Source organism: Colletotrichum godetiae (assembly GCF_030913485.1).
Source record: "Colletotrichum godetiae strain CBS 193.32 chromosome Unknown BDP55scaffold_56, whole genome shotgun sequence".
Taxonomy (NCBI): Eukaryota; Fungi; Ascomycota; class Sordariomycetes; order Glomerellales; family Glomerellaceae; genus Colletotrichum; species Colletotrichum godetiae.
The window spans coordinates 14,882-31,780 of NW_026851304.1; the positions used below are offsets into that span (position 1 = coordinate 14,882).

Here is a 16,899-nt window from a genome sequence, read left to right on the forward strand (position 1 = left end):
ATGCTCAATAGTTTACGTAGCGGTTCCTGCGCAGCTATGCACGTGTCGTCCCGACGGCCCAGGAGCTCTATCGAGCTACTCGTGGTCTAGCCTGGCTTAGTAACGAATGTATTCGACATGGTTCTGAGGCGCATTGTGTAAACGCGGAGAGCTTTTCAGTGTGGAGGCCGAGCACACCCATCGGCTTATCGAGACTCCGTGCCTCAGCTGTGAGACGTTTTCCAACGGCCAGGCTCGCCACGCTATGAGTCCCTCAGCCTAACAAGAAGAGGCTATCACGGCTGTGTAAACCCTGCAGGCTTTTCCCGCCCGGCCAGGCAACGGACAAAAGGGGTACATAGGAGAGAGTACGAGATGCGAAGGATACGGATAAATCGTTATCCAATCTAATGCAGCTCAAAACAACGGCGTAGTCTACGTAATGTGTGACAAAATGAACAAGGAAGAGAAGCGAAAGAGAAACGTAAAGAAAGCCAACATGAGTGCTCCTCGTTCCAGTTCACTCGCGCTAGTGAGGTGTATTCATAACATCCGTACTTACATTAAACTAAGCTTTCCAACGTCATTCGACGTGCCATAGTTGTCTTGTCATCGGATCTTGAGCTGTGCGACTGTATCGTGGGAGAAGCCCGCTAAACTAGGTAATTATTTGTGCATGTACTTGTAGCATTCTCGCACTCTATTCCCGTCGCAACAGCACATCAGCGCCAGGTGTCAAATGTTCAGGTACTATACGAGAGAAAACACCGGCTCAACAAATCACTAGGTATGGCCATAATCATATGACCAGCAGTCTGATAAGGTGTAACTCTCGCCAAAGAATTCTTAGTATGACTAGGTACGTGAGAATGCGCCTGAGCTCACAGGGTATAGCAAAATCAATGACGAGAACGCGCCAAAGCTGAAAATTCGAGTTTCAAAACATGTTGCAAAGTCGAGCCACCTCAAATGAATGCCTAATCCCTTACAAAACTTATGATCTACTAGAATGAGCGCCCGAAACATAAAAGACTCAAGCCCCATCGGATACCCAGTCTCCCACAAAGATGCTTTTCCGGTTGATCGTCATTCTCTCGGCCATTCTAGTCGCCGTGACTAGGGCTCATAAACTATTAATGAAGCCTCACGCCCTGTATGGGTCTTCTGTTGGAGTCCTAGGATGCAAAATAAACCACAATCGTGTAGCGTACTGGCCGAGCGAGGTCGACTGTGATGCGATCTGTGTTAAGATGTCGCATGGTGTTCGAAGCCTCTATCTATTGAAGGTTGATAAGTCCCAGGGATCGTATGATATTAGCTACGATGCGTGGAACTATCTGGTGACGGGAAAGTCCGCGCTAGAAGCACCGGCTGCTGGAGGTGGGGTTCAAATGGACTACGAGTTTGTGGACGTGGAGGAGTGCGTTCATCTCCTCTTGCATGGTAAGCTGCCACTGTCTGCATCAAACAGCATGACGTATTTGGGTAAATGTTTGTCTCAGCCTACTAGTTGGGTGGCAAAAAACTACCAACTCTACAACATTCCGCAGGGGAATGATTGTCAGTTTGGTTACGATGAAACATGTACTGTAGACCTTGCTCTCGGCCTGAACCCAGTATGTCCACACACTCTTGGCTTTCCCGCTGTTCTGGAGGGGCATACTGTAGTAAACATTCCGTATCCCGTCGGGCAGTAACTGATATCGGGACCCCGATGTATGACTTTTCGTTGTCAAGACGGAATGCTCTTCTCTTACGTGTGATGAGACCGATTGAGATACTCTGTGCCAGCTGTTGTCACTACTTCAAGGTTACACACGAGAGAAGATTCAGTCGCTGCCTATGCTTGATTCCGTAGTGTTCCATGCTTAACGAAAGTTGATTAACAACCGAAACCAATCCGAGGCCGCATTACAATGGGTAGTAACGTGACTCGCCTGTGGATATGATAATAATCACTAAAAGCGTGATGCAATGTAACCTCCTGGTTGAGTGATCAAACAAAGTAAATGCAGACCGAGCTGATACACTCCAAAATGTACAATAACAAGCTAGCCGTGAGACATGTCTGATAGGTGCCTGTCGTAGAGTCAACAGGGTTCGTTGATTTCGTGACCAAGTATAAAAATTCCAAGTTCGGATGAGACAGTCATGGCAGTCCATCGTCTAAGTGCTACCGTTGAAGTAGTTCATGCCCAGTCAGGCCTTAGTCCGGATTGGTAATACGCAGTACCCCAAGTCTGCCAGGAAAATGTGTGAGCTCGCTGACGGAGCCTGTGTTCAAGTCATCTTGCTTCAAAGGTGTCCGCCGCCGATGAAGGCTCCATACACCAATGACTAACACTATCAACGTTGTGGCGAGGGCTCCCCCAATTATGCCGGCAATTTGTGTTCGGTTGAGCTTCTCACTAGAAGCTGGCGCTGCTGATCCTGTCGATGAAAGGGCAGTTGTCGTGATATTCGGGGCGTCTGACGGAACTTCAATGTCGCCTTTAGTGACGGTGACCGTCTGTGTTACTGTCTTGATGAGTGTGTCTTCAGTAATTCGGGTCTCATACAACGTCTCCACCGAAGTTTGCCTCGGAATACTGGCCGTTGAGGTGATGCTATCATCGGGCGAGGCGACTCTGTGAAGCGCTACGTAGCTGAAAAGGCCTTTGCCCCCACAAGTCTCATACGGGTACCCGGGACATGGGGAGTCGCATGACGATGCCTCCGTTAGTCCCGAGACGGGAGACTCACTGGAACACCAGCATTGGGATTGTTGCAAAATGGCGAAAGCCCAAGTATCGCAAAATTGGGCACATAAGCCCCTCGACTGGAACACGCTACTGTCTTGGCTTTTTAGTTTCGGGAATAAATTCAGGACCCAAAGCTGAGAGAACCTACTTGCAGCTGATGTCGCGGTGTTTGAAGAACTACATATATTCATGGTTCCACGCGGATAACATCGTAGCCGTTCAGCGTTATGTAGACTTGAGAGGCGTAAGCCGAAGACCAAACGGGAGGAACCCTAGGCTATCTATTCCAAGAATGGCGTAAGCAATTGCCACGCCCCATCGCTCGATTCTGTGCATAAAAATTCCAGAGAGTACCAATCACGTTTTTTGACGTGGTTCATAATGACTAACAGGACGTCTGAGTGCGCTAGTGCAAGCAATGAAGCCTGTCAAACAACAGAAAGTGGCATCTATGATGACACAGGGTACGCAAAGCGGAGAAACACCTTTGTATCAACTGATGACATCATTGAATCACTTTCCACCTCTCCTCGATGTTGACTAATTAGTGCGAAGGATCTCGTCAGACACGTCATCATGTCGTTCGCACGATCTCGTTGTTCACCTATTATATATATTTGAATCGTACAGTAATGTTGCCAAACATGTACAAAGTCTAAGAACTGATCTAGGACGCTAATAGAAATAAGGTTCTAGGAAAGGATTTTCATGTCAGCTTCATATCAGCCAGAATCGAGCGCATTAAAGCTGACTGAAACTCTTTTTCATGAGACGAGCTGGCAAGATCGACTCTGATGTAGAAAATGATTTCATGGAGAGTCGTACTACCACCTAGTTGCTTGCAACGCTCTGTTGATCAGTTCGAGGTAGTAGGGAAGAAGAATCGAGTGACACGCTTACGATGTATTCTTTGCCCTGTGTTGGAAAATTACTACGGGGACGGGAGGGTGTTTATGCGGCTTAGGCATATCCGCGCCCAACGTAGCAAACTGGCGCATCAAGCAACCCATCCCATACTGCACAATATTGCTACTTATTATTGATAGGAAAAAGGCATTGAGGTTAGGATGTCAGCGTTCCTGTCTAACTAGAAACGATTATTCGCTTTAGCATTGGACGTGAAAAGCATAGGACGTGGGACTGGAGAAAGCATGCCTAGCCGGCTTCAAAGACAAGATAACGCTTGGATCACGCGCGAAGCAATAGCTGAATAACAGGTTTCTTCATGTGGGTTGATCGGACGGTCTAGCAGAGGCCACTGCCGGCTACTGAGCTCATTGATCACTTTGAAGACAAGGCGTGGCGCTCAATCAACCCTCCTTGACTTTGATTTGAACCTGCAACAAATTCATTAAGTATTTTGGTACTGTGACATCTTTGCTAAGCTACGTAGGTACTGGGTCAAGGTTATCAGGAGGTGCAGTGTCTCGCATCTGCAGTGGCTGTACATGGGCTCGCTGGCGAAAAAAGGTAATGACGAACTCTTTCATATCGCAGAATGAGGCGAAGGAGGCGAAAACCGATAGTAGTCGTCGGAGTGGTTCAGAAAACGATGCTGATTGAAATAAGTCATTGCGGTTTTCCGGCTTTGCCAACACCAATACTAAGGCGAAGATTGTCACCAGTTGCATGGTGGGCAGAACAAGATGTACAACACCATCGATAATGTAAAGACTTGCAGTAATGATCAAGAGTGCTCGCACAGGGTGAAGGGGAGATCTTTGTTCCATTGCAACAATTACTGGATATTATTGCAGTTGTTGTAGACGACACTCAGGTGTTTAAGTATATTGTTGCTCACCATCCCTCATGTATTGGCTCGTGTCTATTTACGTGATTTGAGCTGAACTGCTTAGTCAATCGTAATCTCGTAAATTCCTCTCAATTCATGCCTTCTGTCATCAGACTAAGCCTATGACGCGCTTCACGATATCCGCGACGGTTGTTCATGAACCATTAAGTGATGCGATAACCTACTCGTGACGCCTATATTAGTGGCCTTTCTACAATGACTACAGAACCAAATTCCAGCAACCATTACTTGTCTACCAAAGCAGCCGAGAACATGTCGTTACAGCACAGCTGTGCCGTATGCCACAGGGCGCGGTCTGAATCTTATCACAGGAAACATCCAATTCACCCTGGCTCAGAACCTCTCAGTGGCATATGCAGGCGATGCCGCTCACGGAGGAAAGAGCAGGTTGTTGTCATACATCACTATCATAACCATGATCACATTCATCACTACTATCACTACCTGGAACAGCCGACGGACCAGCAAGGGAGGAAACATGGTGTTGAGAATCCCCCATCGACAGCGTTTGAGTTGCCTGGCTCGTCAGCTGCTCCATTCCGCGCGCCATCAGAGGTGCTGGCTGACGAACCACCGCCGGTAGTCGACATGAGAACAAAGCCGCGTATGCCGTTGAGCAACTTTCGCTGACGACAATGGGTATTGAAAGCCCGAAAAATCAATACAATATCCAGGGCCGTGTTTTAATCCTCCATGTTGCCATGAGACTTATAGGCTCTCCTAGGAAGAGAAGAAGAGATGAAATAGCACTGTAGCACTGCCAAGCCCCATTTCCCAAGGCGCTAAAACTTGTACAGTTATTCATTGTAGTCCTTATCTTAAGAAAAACCTTTATCAAACTATAATCTAGGAAACGTTCTAGTTCTATCTGACTACTCTAAGAGTAAGGCCGCTCCGCTTCTTGCTTTATGCAACCGCTTCTATCCCTTACAGCATCACAGCTGACATTATAGATAAGTAGGCTATGACATGATAGATTCGTCTGGGGCTATAACTGCTGTCACTCATACGAACTGAATTCCTCAACAGTGCTAGGATGGGCGTTTGATTAGTTTGAGGCATTTAGGTCACGCAAAGTCGCTGCAAGACTTTATTCGAAGTTTCATGGTCGACGACATCGATACAAATTACCAGACGCCGACTTCGACTCTGTCGCCCAGTATACAAAGGAAGAGACCTATGACCTTCGAAACAATGCCCCTTGAGACGCAGAACCATGCTACGACAAGTGCAAGTAACTCTATGCGAAATACAAGAATGCGGTGTTGCCGTCACATGTCTCTAATAGATTTGATGCTGAGCAGTATAATCGTACTTGTGATGAGATAAACCACCAACTACATAGAATGCGGACAGATATGCCGCTAGCGCTTGCACGGAAAGCCTTGGTCACCTTGCCAAGCTTGGCATAAGTGTGACGGTGTAAACATAGAAGAGAGTCTGTGGTGATTACGACTGAGGCGGCAGGTGCAATCAGAAACCCGCGATGGCAGCATTGCTATCGGAATGGTGCAGTGCCTGGATACCAGCTTATGGCGGTGTTCTTCCTGCTTATGAACGCAAGAAACACAGTTTCCTCCACGAGATTGCATAAGCTTATCCGCCCTGTGTCAACTGCCTCGATTGCCTTGAGTACGCATACTTCTTGGTTATTCTGTTTGACCTTGCATGGTTCTGACACATCTTACGGTTCCTTTGTCGACGACGAGCTGATTTTCTCGCACACAGGATATTTTGGTCCTGTTTCTGATGTTGCCGTATGGTAACCCAGTAGTCCTCAACGAGCTTGGGACCAGCCTTCCTAATGACTCTCTCGTATTGCCAAGACCGCTCAGGTGACCCCACCCAGTAAACCAATAGCTGACTACCCCTGTGAGTCTTTCTATGACCCTCGATCCTGAACGGATGCCAAAGGTCTTTGTGGGCCATTGCGCCCAAACGCCCATCCGCGACACTGTCCCAGTAGGCGAAAAGGGCCAGTTCTGAATTCTTTTGAATGATGCTCTCAGGGACCCAAGCTTGTCGTCCGTCTTTCCCTTCGATTCGCAGCTGGAAAAGTGTCTCGACATCAGCGTCACGGCGATGACCGGTGATAGAGTAGTTGTTTGGCAGGGGTCGCTCGATCTCGCCCGCTATGTCTGGCATCATGCTTGCGACCGGTGCGCGAACAGGCGCGGGAAATGCATCTGCTGGGTTGCCTACGGCCGGGCGGATATTGCTAATTCTACCGGCAGTGTCAGCTCAATGTCGTACGAAGGTCTGAGGGACACTTACGGAGGCTGACAGTGTAATGATGTGAACTTGATAAAGTCAATCAATAGATCCATTGCGAACATTGGGTTAGAGCACTGAAGCGATTTTGAGATGCGACGAAACTCCGTACTGACTGGTCAATGGCTAGGTGACTGGCCCATCTGGAGGCAATTTATGAAGCAAAGTCACTGGGGCTAATTTTACTCAGGCGGCCGTTCGTCGACCGTCTAGCAGCGAGGCGTTGTGGCCCCTGGCATCTTCAACTTACTTGCTGCAGCCATGTTACCTACTTTGTTGATAGGTTATCTTACCCTGGCACGTTTTGTTATGTTGTACTCCGTTTATCCCCAATTTAGTTGGAGAAGAAGGCTGATGGTATCATCTTTCTCGAATCGGATACCGCGAACGTAATGCTCTGCGAAGATGATTCGGCAAATAGATGATTGAATTTCGTCAAGCCAACCGTTCGGTCGGTCTGTCGTCCTCATTATGGATTTTCGAGGTACCAGGGATGCGCGACAACCGATGGGACCGCTAAGCGAATGACCTTGTGATAAGCGTTCGGCGACTCCACTCGGATCCTGACGAGCAGCAAGTCATCGTCACTGGCACCGTCTGGAAGAGCCTAGACGAGCATGCCACGAAAAGCTGCACGTCCGACAAGATCCTCCGGCCGCAATCTAGTCCGAGCAAATCATGAAGCGTTGCGAAGAGGTCCATCGTACGTGACAGCCTACAAGGCGATCGAACAACCTCGTCGCCCTCACTAGGATGAGTCTTTGCCACACTACAGATGCACTCTGGTCCAGCATTTTCGAAAGCGAGCTGTGCGTTCACGTCTCACACCGCAAGCAACTGTTGCTGATATTCGAAAGTATTGTTGAAAGTTCGCCATGTATGCATATTTCGGCAATGCCGCGCGCAGACAGAAGTCCTTGCGAAATTCCAGATCGAGCCGCAATCAGACCGCCCGACAGTCAATAGGCCGCTCTGCGGTTGTAGCGAGTAGCCCACTAAGAGGGTCGAACTTGTGCCCGCAACGTCAGCGATCAAGGAAACGAATTAGAAGTCAATCAACGCCGGCAAAGAAGGCTCCTCAGAAAACCGTGTTGAAAGGTGTGCATCGAGGAAATGGTCCGTCCATCTGCCGTCGTAGGAGGCCCAAACGGGCACCGCGAATGGGGGAGAAATCTTTGGTCCGGAAGGCCAACACGGTTTCCCGGTTGAGGCTGCTGGCGGCCGCTGCTTCGACGCTGTTACTTTTACTTCCTTGTTAATCAAGCTCGTTGGCTCACCAAACATGGCTCCACAATGGACCCATATTAGATGATCCATACAGGCCAGGGCACTGCGGAGTGACAATCACCAAGAAAGTAGAAGAGCGGCTAAAGCGAATATGCGTTGCGCTCGCAGGTGGTTATGTCGCGTCCAAATGGGGCTGGTGGCTCCTGCACACTGCAGGTGATGATTGGTCGTCCGCCCTTGCACTGCGACGGCCTGGCAAATAAGAAGCTCCAAAGGTTATGGTCGCTTGCTCAGGAGAAGCACAGTCCAGGTCCCTCAATTTGCTCGTTCATCGAAGCGGGGGCAGCTGCAGCGCCTCAAAGTCAGGTGGGCCAATAATATATTAATAACGTTAAACCAACGTCATTCTAGTTTTCACGACATCTCAAGATATAACCAACAGCTGATTTGTAAGGCATGGAAGACCGGTCTGCTGCACCTTTGACCAATAGAGTCTAGCCCATTCATTTTGTCAGTCTTCGCGCTAGCAGCGGCGGTAAAGCTTTCGTTAGCCTGGCGTGTGCAGTAGTCTGCTCAGGATGGCACTCCACACGCAAGCTCGTTGAGCGATGATGGGGACCACGTCTGGCGCATGGACGATGGCTTGAATATGCACAGTATTTTCCTCTCAACTGTGCAACAAGATCAGATGCAATCAGCCTGGCTGAGTATACGGGTTGATTATAGTATATTGGAGGGAAGAGGTCAGGGAAGAAGTGACTTTAGAAGCCGCGGCTCTACTAGGCGACCTACGTGGTGCTACGGCTCTCTCTATAGCTATCTTCCGTCGGATTTATCGGTGCCGTCGATGCCAGGCCCTTCTCCAAAACCTCGATATATTGGTGTTGAAGTGCTATCAGGATGTCTTGCCGCTGTCGCTCTCTTTCCAGTGCCTCCATCCTGTCCTGGAGCATTTTGATCTCTTGCTCAACGGCGCCGAGACTGACGTAAAGTCGGTTCATCTGCTGGGCTGGCGAACTTGGAAGGTCACATACGAAATCGGCCATGCCAAGAGTCATTCTTGTGCGGACGGTGCGTCGAGAGAAACGCAGCCCGGCGTCGTCAAGCCGCAGACTACTTATACTTCCCTGATCTTCAACCGCGATAGCGAATGATAGGACGTAACGGAGACAGTCATAACAGCAATCGACCATATAACCCCGGTTCAACGTTGACGATCCCGTGATGACTCAGAATCCTTCTGCCTGAGTCTGAAAGTCGTCAGTGAGATCTGCCTCGCGACCTTTCTGCGCACAGCATTTTCAGTCGGATGGCTGCGTAGCGGTCGTCGCAGCGCTATTTGATGTTATCTTGGGCTTCTCTGTTTCCGTTGGTTTCCGAGCCAGATTGATACCCGGTGTAGGAGGGGTCTGCGTGTCTTGCGCGATTTTCGAACTGTTGGTGGCCCAGGCTCGGAATGGTGACTGTCCTGGCTTAGTCAATTGCGTCTGAATCTGAGTCGTATTTCTAAGGGAGAAAGAGCGAGTGCCAGAGATCGTCGAGTAGTACTCTGGAAGCAAGTTGATATTGTGGGCGCAGTAAGTGTAAGCATAACCGATGCGGTCAACATCTTCTGTTATACCTTTGTTAACCTCATGTAACCTTTCGGCGCTACTGTTAGAAGGTCTGGACACGCTATCAATCGCCCCGGTTCGATCACCCTACTTTAGTGATGCATCATAGGTGTCACAGAGCGCGGCAGTAAGTCTGTCCTAGGCGGCTAACGTCGGGCAAGGAACAGAACGCATTTTGCTGCTGCGAGTATTGCACCCAGTGTTCTATCTATTGAATAGCAGATATAGTAGAAGGACGCTAAGTATCCCGCCTGGCTTGAGTCACTCACGGCGTTGAGTAATCAAGGAATGGTGTGTTACGCATCTCTTAATAGAAACCAAGCTCTCTGTTTAGAGCTTGTGAGCTTTAGCCTGCATAGGAGATCGTGCCGAGATCACGGCGCCATCCTGCACCCCAATTTCAAAATAGTACACATGCAAACCACGTTTCCTTTACTTCAAGACTGAGACAACTAATCGGTGTCTCAAGAAATGATATTTTTGTGTTCGCAGCATATAGAATAACTTTCATTCCTGATCCATAAACTCATAACAATCAATCAACGCATGTTCTCACAATTAACCTGCTATCACTCAGGTGCAATCGTCCCATAACCCCCCATCAGAACTTTCTTTACACTGTAGCGGGTATGTACAATCCTGCCAGCAGCCACGGAAAGATTGAGGTCGGCCTCGAACTATGCCGTTCTTTCCATACTCCACGATGTCCACGCATCTCTTGCTTTTCGCACCCTTTCTGTTAACGCAACAATAGTGACCATCGTATAGGCAGCGATTTGTAACAACAGACAAATATGTCTGAGAGCAGAAATGGCATACCCAGCTCAATGTATGAGGCATAAGTGACATGCCTACTTGCTCAGATGGTTTCTTAAGTAGGTTGAATCCGTCAGACTATGGAATGATCACTACTGTGATTCAAAGCGCCCCGATGTAGGTCATAAGACGTCTTCATCATGACCCCATCTGATGCTATGTATGCTGGCGATGGCAGACGAAGAGGTTTGTCAGAGAGGTTGAACCATGGGTTACGGCGAAAATCACTGACTCTGTAATTGGTAAGTTATTGACGGGTTTATATTGATTTGTGAGTAATTACATTTTGGCCACTGCGATTGCCCAACTGCTTTACGTCACCCCAGCGTCAGAAGATGTCTACTACGATTCCACAAATGATTCAGCCGTGGAGAAGCTTGGAAAAAGGAACCCTGACAGTCTTTGCTTTAGCGGAACCCACTAACGCAAGCACGGATTTGTGCCGTATTCACTCGTATTTACATACCGCTAGTTTGATATTGTGACAACAACAAAACAAAACAGACAACCCAAAGATTGTCGAGAGGATGAACAGAGTTTAATCAGATAGCGGGAAACAGGCCGAAGTTATGTCAGGAGCCTTACAAGAAGTTGGAGAGTCAGGCCAACTGATATGCTACTGATTGATGACGCAGGGCTCAACAAGAAACAAAGGACATAGAACTAGAACGTTATCACATGGCCACGACTATAACCGTACCATCAGCGCAAGTATTTGGAGCAGTAAGAATATGGATATTTCTCATTTCAAAGGCGACATGCCCTCGTCTCGCGTCAAGCGCCTGGTTTTGATTTACACAACAGATTCCCTAGAGGACTATTATAATATCATTTGCGCTAATGCCACCATAGGCCTTGTCCGGCATCGTAAGAACAGCACAGTCGCAGTCTCACGCTCGACTCGACTAGGCGATCTGAATCTCGTCCACCACATTTCCCATCCTAGCATTGCCACAATCCATGCCATATTTCTAAACGAGAAGAAGAGTTACGTCATTTACGAACATCTTGAAGTGGACATTACGCACCTTGTCTTCACGATAGAAGTCGAACTAGCGTCCGCCTTGTCCCAGGTAAGCTAGCGTAGATATAGAAATTTTGAAGCGATGCTGACTATCGAGCAGCTGCTCGATGGCATTCAGCATCTGATCGCCAACGGCGTCCCGTTCTCTGCAGACAGCGTCCAGGTCTCCCTGTCAGGAATCGTGAAAATAGGTACGGTCTGTCGTTTCGCGACGTGGGCAGCATTCATCACGCTGACAATGAGTAGTGTTGAACATCGGCTTTCGACCTTGTGACAATTTGGTGGTGGATCAGCACTACTGGGCCACTGTCTGTACCAATAACGTAAATCTGGAAAGGCGGCCCCTCATGAGTTACCGTGAGTTAGAGTTCTTTTCGATGCTTAGACGGGGAACACTACCGAATCGATCTGTGAGTCGACGAAGGCAAACTAGCCGTGGCATTTCGAGAAACTGATACAGCCTGTAGCACAGCTTTCTGCATCAATCGCAGGGGCCCCAAGGCTTGTTAGCTGTAGTGACCCAAGCATTGCAAGTAAAACAAGCCGCGGTACTTGCGCCCAAATCACATAATTGGGTACCCTACAGTCTACATCAGAGACTCTTGATCGGGAACGCTGGTCTTTAGTCATGGTCCTCTTCAAAATTGCGAACGTGGAAGTGAACAGGGACAGAAGACACCCACAGTACTCTTAAACCCGAGCTCGCAAATTGCTGCTTCGCGAGTGATTTCAAGTTTGGCTTGCTTCCGTTTACTATATTCATAATAGGTCCGCGAATTTTTAGGAGGGTTATTTGAATACATCCCTCATTTACATTGTAGCACCAATCTTCTAGTGGTACCCTTTCTATCCTCATACCGGACCATAGCAGCACAAAAGCACAGCTGCAGAGGACTAGATCTGAGTAGTTCACAGGCAACTATCGTGCATGGAAATTTAATAATCTGCGTAGAGGACTGACACATGTCATATTCACTTCGCTGATTTCTGCATGATCGTAGCAAAAGCCAGATACATTAGACCATGTGCCTGTCAGTCCTGACTACACTTCCGACAGTTTGCAAAAGAAAAATAAGCATGCCAGCCGACCATGCCGCCGACCATACGCGCCGAAATCTGTCCACATGGTGTTGATGAAGAATGGGACAACTCACTGGATTCATATTCGACAATTATCGAGTACCCCGCGGTAATCCGAGACGTAATCAAGGTGATCTATCTTCAATTGTCCCATCAGACCCGTTCATAGATGCAACCATTGCGAGATCCTCTGGACTAAACTTGTGGTTGGAACCACATCGAACGTTCGGGATGTGTACAAGATCATCCGGAGGCTCCAATACCTAGCATGGTGGACGGAAACGGCTTACTGGCCATGGTTTGCATTACACGTTCTCGATCTGCGGAAGGGGCGATCAGTTGTAGCATCCACCAACGCGAGCGGCACATTGTCCCATTTATCCACTAGCTAGCGCTCTTTAAACCGGCACATTCGGCTACTTTGATTAGCCATGCTCATGACTATCCAGTATCGACTATAGCTGCATCTTGATAATCTTTGCTCCGCGCCGTTGGGCACATCGGCACAGTCTCTTCCCCATGAAGGAAAAAGTGACGAATACTACGGAATCGCACACTGTTTGGACAGTGTAGCTGTCTTCAGCTTCCAGTGTGCAGGAAGTCATGAAGTGAACATGAAGTACTGTCCTCCAACCAGGTTACTATATGTTCATGTCCAGCAGTTTTTCTTACTAACAGCTCTTGTTGAGGCTTGTTCACTAGCCAATGCAGGACGTTGCTGTTATGTCTCTGTGCGCCTATGCTCTCTCACTAGAATAACGAGCGGTGGCTACTCAACTATCAGCGCCACAAGCCGAAACGAACGGTGCACTGAGTGACCACCCCTAAGCCAGGGCAGCCGTTATCCAAGTAGTAGGCTTTCTCTTCAAGACCACAAATAGGTGCCTTATGACCAGCATAGCCCGAGGTGCGCCTGTTTTAGGTAGACGATAACCCAGGCAAAAGAGACCGAAAAAAATGACACCATCGAGCACACGAATAGACGCATCTTAATACGAGTCTCGATTTGAATGATAAGATGCTCGATAGTCGGCCAGTTTTATCGACGCGTCAGGCTGATAAACAAAACACCGATACAAAAGAAAGGCAGGGAATAGAAGTGACCTGCTTCCCGACGTCTTGAACTATGTTAACTGAGAAACAATACTTGTTGCAGATTCTCATCAGCCATGTTTTTGATAGATTGATTATCTAAAGCTTCACAAAACGGCGCAAATCATGCCCTACGCCCCATCCATCAAGCTATGTACCGCGCGCGGAACCGGTTACTATTCCGCCTGCGAGGTTGGCGTATTGACTGTTGGCATAATCCAACAGATTTTCTTCCGAGTCAATGCCACCGTTTTTAGTGAGACAGTCATAGCTCGTTTTGACAAGACTAGCGTTGCCTGTTCTGTCTGCACTGACCTCCCAAAACATCGCTCCGCCCAAGCCCTTCGATTTGATGAAAGCAGCTTTGTGTCGTACTGACGATGGACTATCGTAACTGATCAGTTCTCTTGTACGGGAGTCCCAGCTGTACGATGAGCCTACGGCCGCATCATAAACCTCCTGGGCTCCAGGTCGTGGTAAAACCTTGTAGTCCCACACGCCAGCTTCCCATGATCCTGCCCCAACCGTTGAAAACGGCTGGCCTAGGCCGGTGGTGTTGTAAAAGCTTCGACCGTACAACGGCATACCCAGTATGATCTTGTGACTAGGCACACCCGCGGCTACGTAGTCCGAGACAGCAACGTCTGTCGAGAAAGGTGTCGACTGTGCTTCTAAGGTGCTAGGATAAAGATTTGCCTGATGCCCGGTAACATTACTCCATGCCCCGGAGTAATCGTATCCCATGAGATAAAAACAGTCGACGATATCCGATATGGCCCTAAGGTCAAGCCTCTTGTATTTTTCACTTCCGGCGGACGACGCAATGCTGAGTTGAAAATGGTACGAGGGGGCATGCTCCGCAGCGTAGGCATCAAGGCGACGTCGCACGGCTTGGAGCAAGAGAAGAAAATTTGCAGCTTCCACCTTGTCCTGAGGAGACTCCCAGTCGATATCAATGCCGTCAAACCCCCAGTCTTTCATCAATATCACAGAAGATTCGGCGAAGAGCTCTCGGCTCTGTGGGTTACTAGCAACAGTGGCAAATTGGGTTGACCAAGTTGCACCTCCAATGCTTAACATGACCCTGAGCTTTCGATTTTTCTTTTTCAAGATAAAAAGTTGCTTTACGCATCCGTAGACGTTGATGCCTGTGTCTTCCCAGGCTAATCTACCAGTCAGTTCTAGCACCGGAAAGACATGTGACAACATTCTGGAAAGGAAATCGAAATAGCCATACAATCAGTTGAGTAATGCATCTCCAAATCCGCATATGTGTCGGCGGAGAACCTGAATGAGCAGCAACGGGGGTTGTCAGCCGAGGCCAGAGGATGAGGGAAATAACTCACACTTCTCCTGAAGGTTTGATATTGACAAAAGCGTACAGAATGTGCGTTATTGTAGAGACTGGTAGCATTTGAGGATGGAAATCGCGACTGTAGATACTCCTAGAGGATGAAATCAGCATCAAAACAAACACAAGCAAGCAGTGTTGTGATACCAGTTGGGAAAGTAGACGGCGTTCTGTCGCCCAGTAGGAGCGACGAAAGTCACAAAAGTTACCAGAGCTGTAATGAACCATAGATTGCAATGATTCATATTCATGCACGCCAGTAGCAATAAAAGAGGAACTTAATTGGGGTTTATATACTCGAAGGTGATACGACTACACCTTCAGATTACGTGGTATTTCTCGATTTTATGTCAATAAGAAGCTGAAGCAATCAAGCCAGCCTATAAGCATTATAGAAGCCTTATATTTTAACGTCATCATCATAGGGACAGTTTGAGTTAGACGCCATTTATCGATACGTGTGGCAACACATTTCAGCAGTGATCAAGAATGAGTTTTCTCTTCGATGACGGGCATATCAGAGCAACAACTCCACCGAGAATAGCAGTTTCACTCACGAGTCAACACAGACCACCCGGATTTCTTGCGTTTTTGTTTCATCAACTTGCATTCGTATCCTTCTTCCGCTTTTTCTCCATAGTAGCAACTCCATAAATCATCAGAAGACTCAAGTGCTTGTTTTGGCAAGTGGTGAGCACAACGAGTGCACGGTTTCATGCCTTCATTAATAATTAATAGACGCTAAGGTCTAGTCCTTCTGAATAGGAACCTGGGGAAAAAGATAACGTGATCGACTAACAATGACTGAACCCTCTGGCAACACCAAAAACATAGGTAGTGGCTTTCATTATGTTGAGCGCCTCTTGCTCCACCGATATATCTCAGCCCGTGCATGCTCCGAGATTGTCAATTACGATTGGGGAATCATTGGTATTGTATGGATCTTGCAACGTCATATACTGATTGTGTGGCGTCGAAAGGGCACTATGAATCAATTAATAACGAAGTTGGCTCATATCGCTAGTTCGTAGGGCCGTTAACTGTTTTGTAGTTTTGTTTTTTATCATAGGATCTTTGATCGATAGGACAAGACTTTAGTCCCTCAATCTGAGGTTGAGGCTTATTGTCGGATTGGAAGTCCAAATCGACCTTGAGGCAAGGGGCCGCGCAGGGCTGACGACCGTCGCGGCCTACCCAACCTACGGTTGGAACCACATTTTCACACCTTACGCAGGATTTCAAATATGTCAATCGACCTTTTTGTCAGCCCACGGTCCCGACCAACTACCCTTCAATAGGGACACCAACATAATTCGCAATTCTATTGCTCCTTCACGAACTTTCTTGCAATATATCCCCGATTACAATCACCAAGTCATTCGCACGCTTGCCGCCATAGCATAGTGGTGACGTTACCGGAATGGTTGTATAGAGTAAATCGGGTCCACGGCCGGGGGTATCTAGCTTAACATACTTTGGAAAGGAAGCACATTCAATCTTCGACTTAGTGTCACGAAACGTGAGGGTATCAGTGATTGAACCCTGTAAAATCGACCAAAGAATACACCAGCAGACCAAAGCTGTAGTCTATAAAGATTCTCCAATGCAATCTGCACCGTTTCAGCAATTTAAAACGTGCGAGACCCCAGACTAGAATCGTCAAGTCTCGTCGAGCTGACAGTGGTGCGCCTGGTCAATATCGCCCTGGTTAACTTTCTTTACCAGCTACTTCCAGAAGTTTCTTGTTGGTTCTAGCGAGTGATTAGTTTGCTTTCATCATCACCCAGCCTGCCGCCTACTGTTCGAGTCTTTGAGCTGATGATATGACTTTGGTTCTTTTTTTCCCCCCATGCGAAGTCTTTTTGCTATGTTTGGTGATTGATGCGTAGACT

At 47.9% G+C, this 16,899-nt stretch overlaps 6 protein-coding genes across 6 annotated transcripts; 3 read left to right on the forward strand and 3 right to left on the reverse strand.

The window, feature by feature from the left end:
• Window positions 1-1,046: 1,046 nt before the first annotated feature.
• On the forward strand, window positions 1,047-1,676 carry BDP55DRAFT_636596 (uncharacterized protein; the record flags this gene model as incomplete). The annotated part of the gene is made up of 1 exon (XM_060572902.1): window positions 1,047-1,676. The coding sequence occupies one exon, from the start codon at window positions 1,047-1,049 to the stop codon at window positions 1,674-1,676; it is 630 nt and encodes a 209-aa protein (XP_060424521.1).
• A 238-nt stretch (window positions 1,677-1,914) lies between these two features.
• On the reverse strand, window positions 1,915-2,945 carry BDP55DRAFT_331201 (uncharacterized protein). Its single transcript, XM_060566846.1, has 2 exons — window positions 2,869-2,945; window positions 1,915-2,814 (listed from the first exon to the last, which is right to left on the reverse strand). Exons 1-2 carry the CDS (start codon window positions 2,909-2,911, stop codon window positions 2,186-2,188), a joined length of 672 nt encoding a protein of 223 aa, XP_060424522.1. The 5' UTR covers window positions 2,912-2,945; the 3' UTR covers window positions 1,915-2,185.
• Window positions 2,946-4,772: 1,827 nt separating this feature from the next.
• Window positions 4,773-5,328, forward strand: BDP55DRAFT_678368 (uncharacterized protein). The gene has a single exon (XM_060575986.1). The coding sequence runs from the start codon at window positions 4,786-4,788 to the stop codon at window positions 5,161-5,163; it is 378 nt and encodes a 125-aa protein (XP_060424523.1). The 5' UTR covers window positions 4,773-4,785; the 3' UTR covers window positions 5,164-5,328.
• Window positions 5,329-5,995: 667 nt separating this feature from the next.
• Window positions 5,996-7,274, reverse strand: BDP55DRAFT_331215 (uncharacterized protein). Its single transcript, XM_060566847.1, has 2 exons — window positions 6,808-7,274; window positions 5,996-6,757 (listed from the first exon to the last, which is right to left on the reverse strand). The coding sequence occupies exons 1-2, from the start codon at window positions 6,867-6,869 to the stop codon at window positions 6,130-6,132; spliced, it is 690 nt and encodes a 229-aa protein (XP_060424524.1). The 5' UTR covers window positions 6,870-7,274; the 3' UTR covers window positions 5,996-6,129.
• Window positions 7,275-11,086: 3,812 nt separating this feature from the next.
• BDP55DRAFT_719575 (uncharacterized protein) lies at window positions 11,087-12,110 on the forward strand (the record flags this gene model as incomplete). Its single annotated transcript, XM_060578440.1, has 5 exons — window positions 11,087-11,533; window positions 11,585-11,675; window positions 11,731-11,841; window positions 11,870-11,894; window positions 11,952-12,110. The coding sequence occupies 5 exons, from the start codon at window positions 11,087-11,089 to the stop codon at window positions 11,992-11,994; spliced, it is 717 nt and encodes a 238-aa protein (XP_060424525.1). The 3' UTR covers window positions 11,995-12,110.
• A 1,696-nt stretch (window positions 12,111-13,806) lies between these two features.
• BDP55DRAFT_562219 (endochitinase) lies at window positions 13,807-15,070 on the reverse strand (the record flags this gene model as incomplete). The annotated part of the gene is made up of 3 exons (XM_060570138.1): window positions 13,807-14,819; window positions 14,894-14,943; window positions 15,003-15,070. The coding sequence occupies 3 exons, from the start codon at window positions 15,068-15,070 to the stop codon at window positions 13,807-13,809; spliced, it is 1,131 nt and encodes a 376-aa protein (XP_060424526.1).
• Between the last annotated feature and the right edge of the window lie 1,829 nt (window positions 15,071-16,899).

Bases quoted from the DNA above. Each gene is read 5' to 3' on its own strand.
- BDP55DRAFT_678368 (XM_060575986.1), top strand. From the start codon at position 4,786: ATGTCGTTACAGCACAGCTGTGCCGTATGCCACAGGGCGCGGTCTGAA.
- BDP55DRAFT_331215 (XM_060566847.1), bottom strand. From the start codon at position 6,869: ATGTTCGCAATGGATCTATTGATTGACTTTATCAAGTTCACATCATTA. The intron at 6,758-6,807 runs GTAAGTGTCCCT...CACTGCCGGTAG, and splicing joins TCATTACACTGTCAGCCTCC to AATTAGCAATATCCGCCCGG.
- BDP55DRAFT_331201 (XM_060566846.1), bottom strand. From the start codon at position 2,911: ATGAATATATGTAGTTCTTCAAACACCGCGACATCAGCTGCAA. The intron at 2,815-2,868 runs GTAGGTTCTCTC...TAAAAAGCCAAG, and splicing joins CACCGCGACATCAGCTGCAA to ACAGTAGCGTGTTCCAGTCG.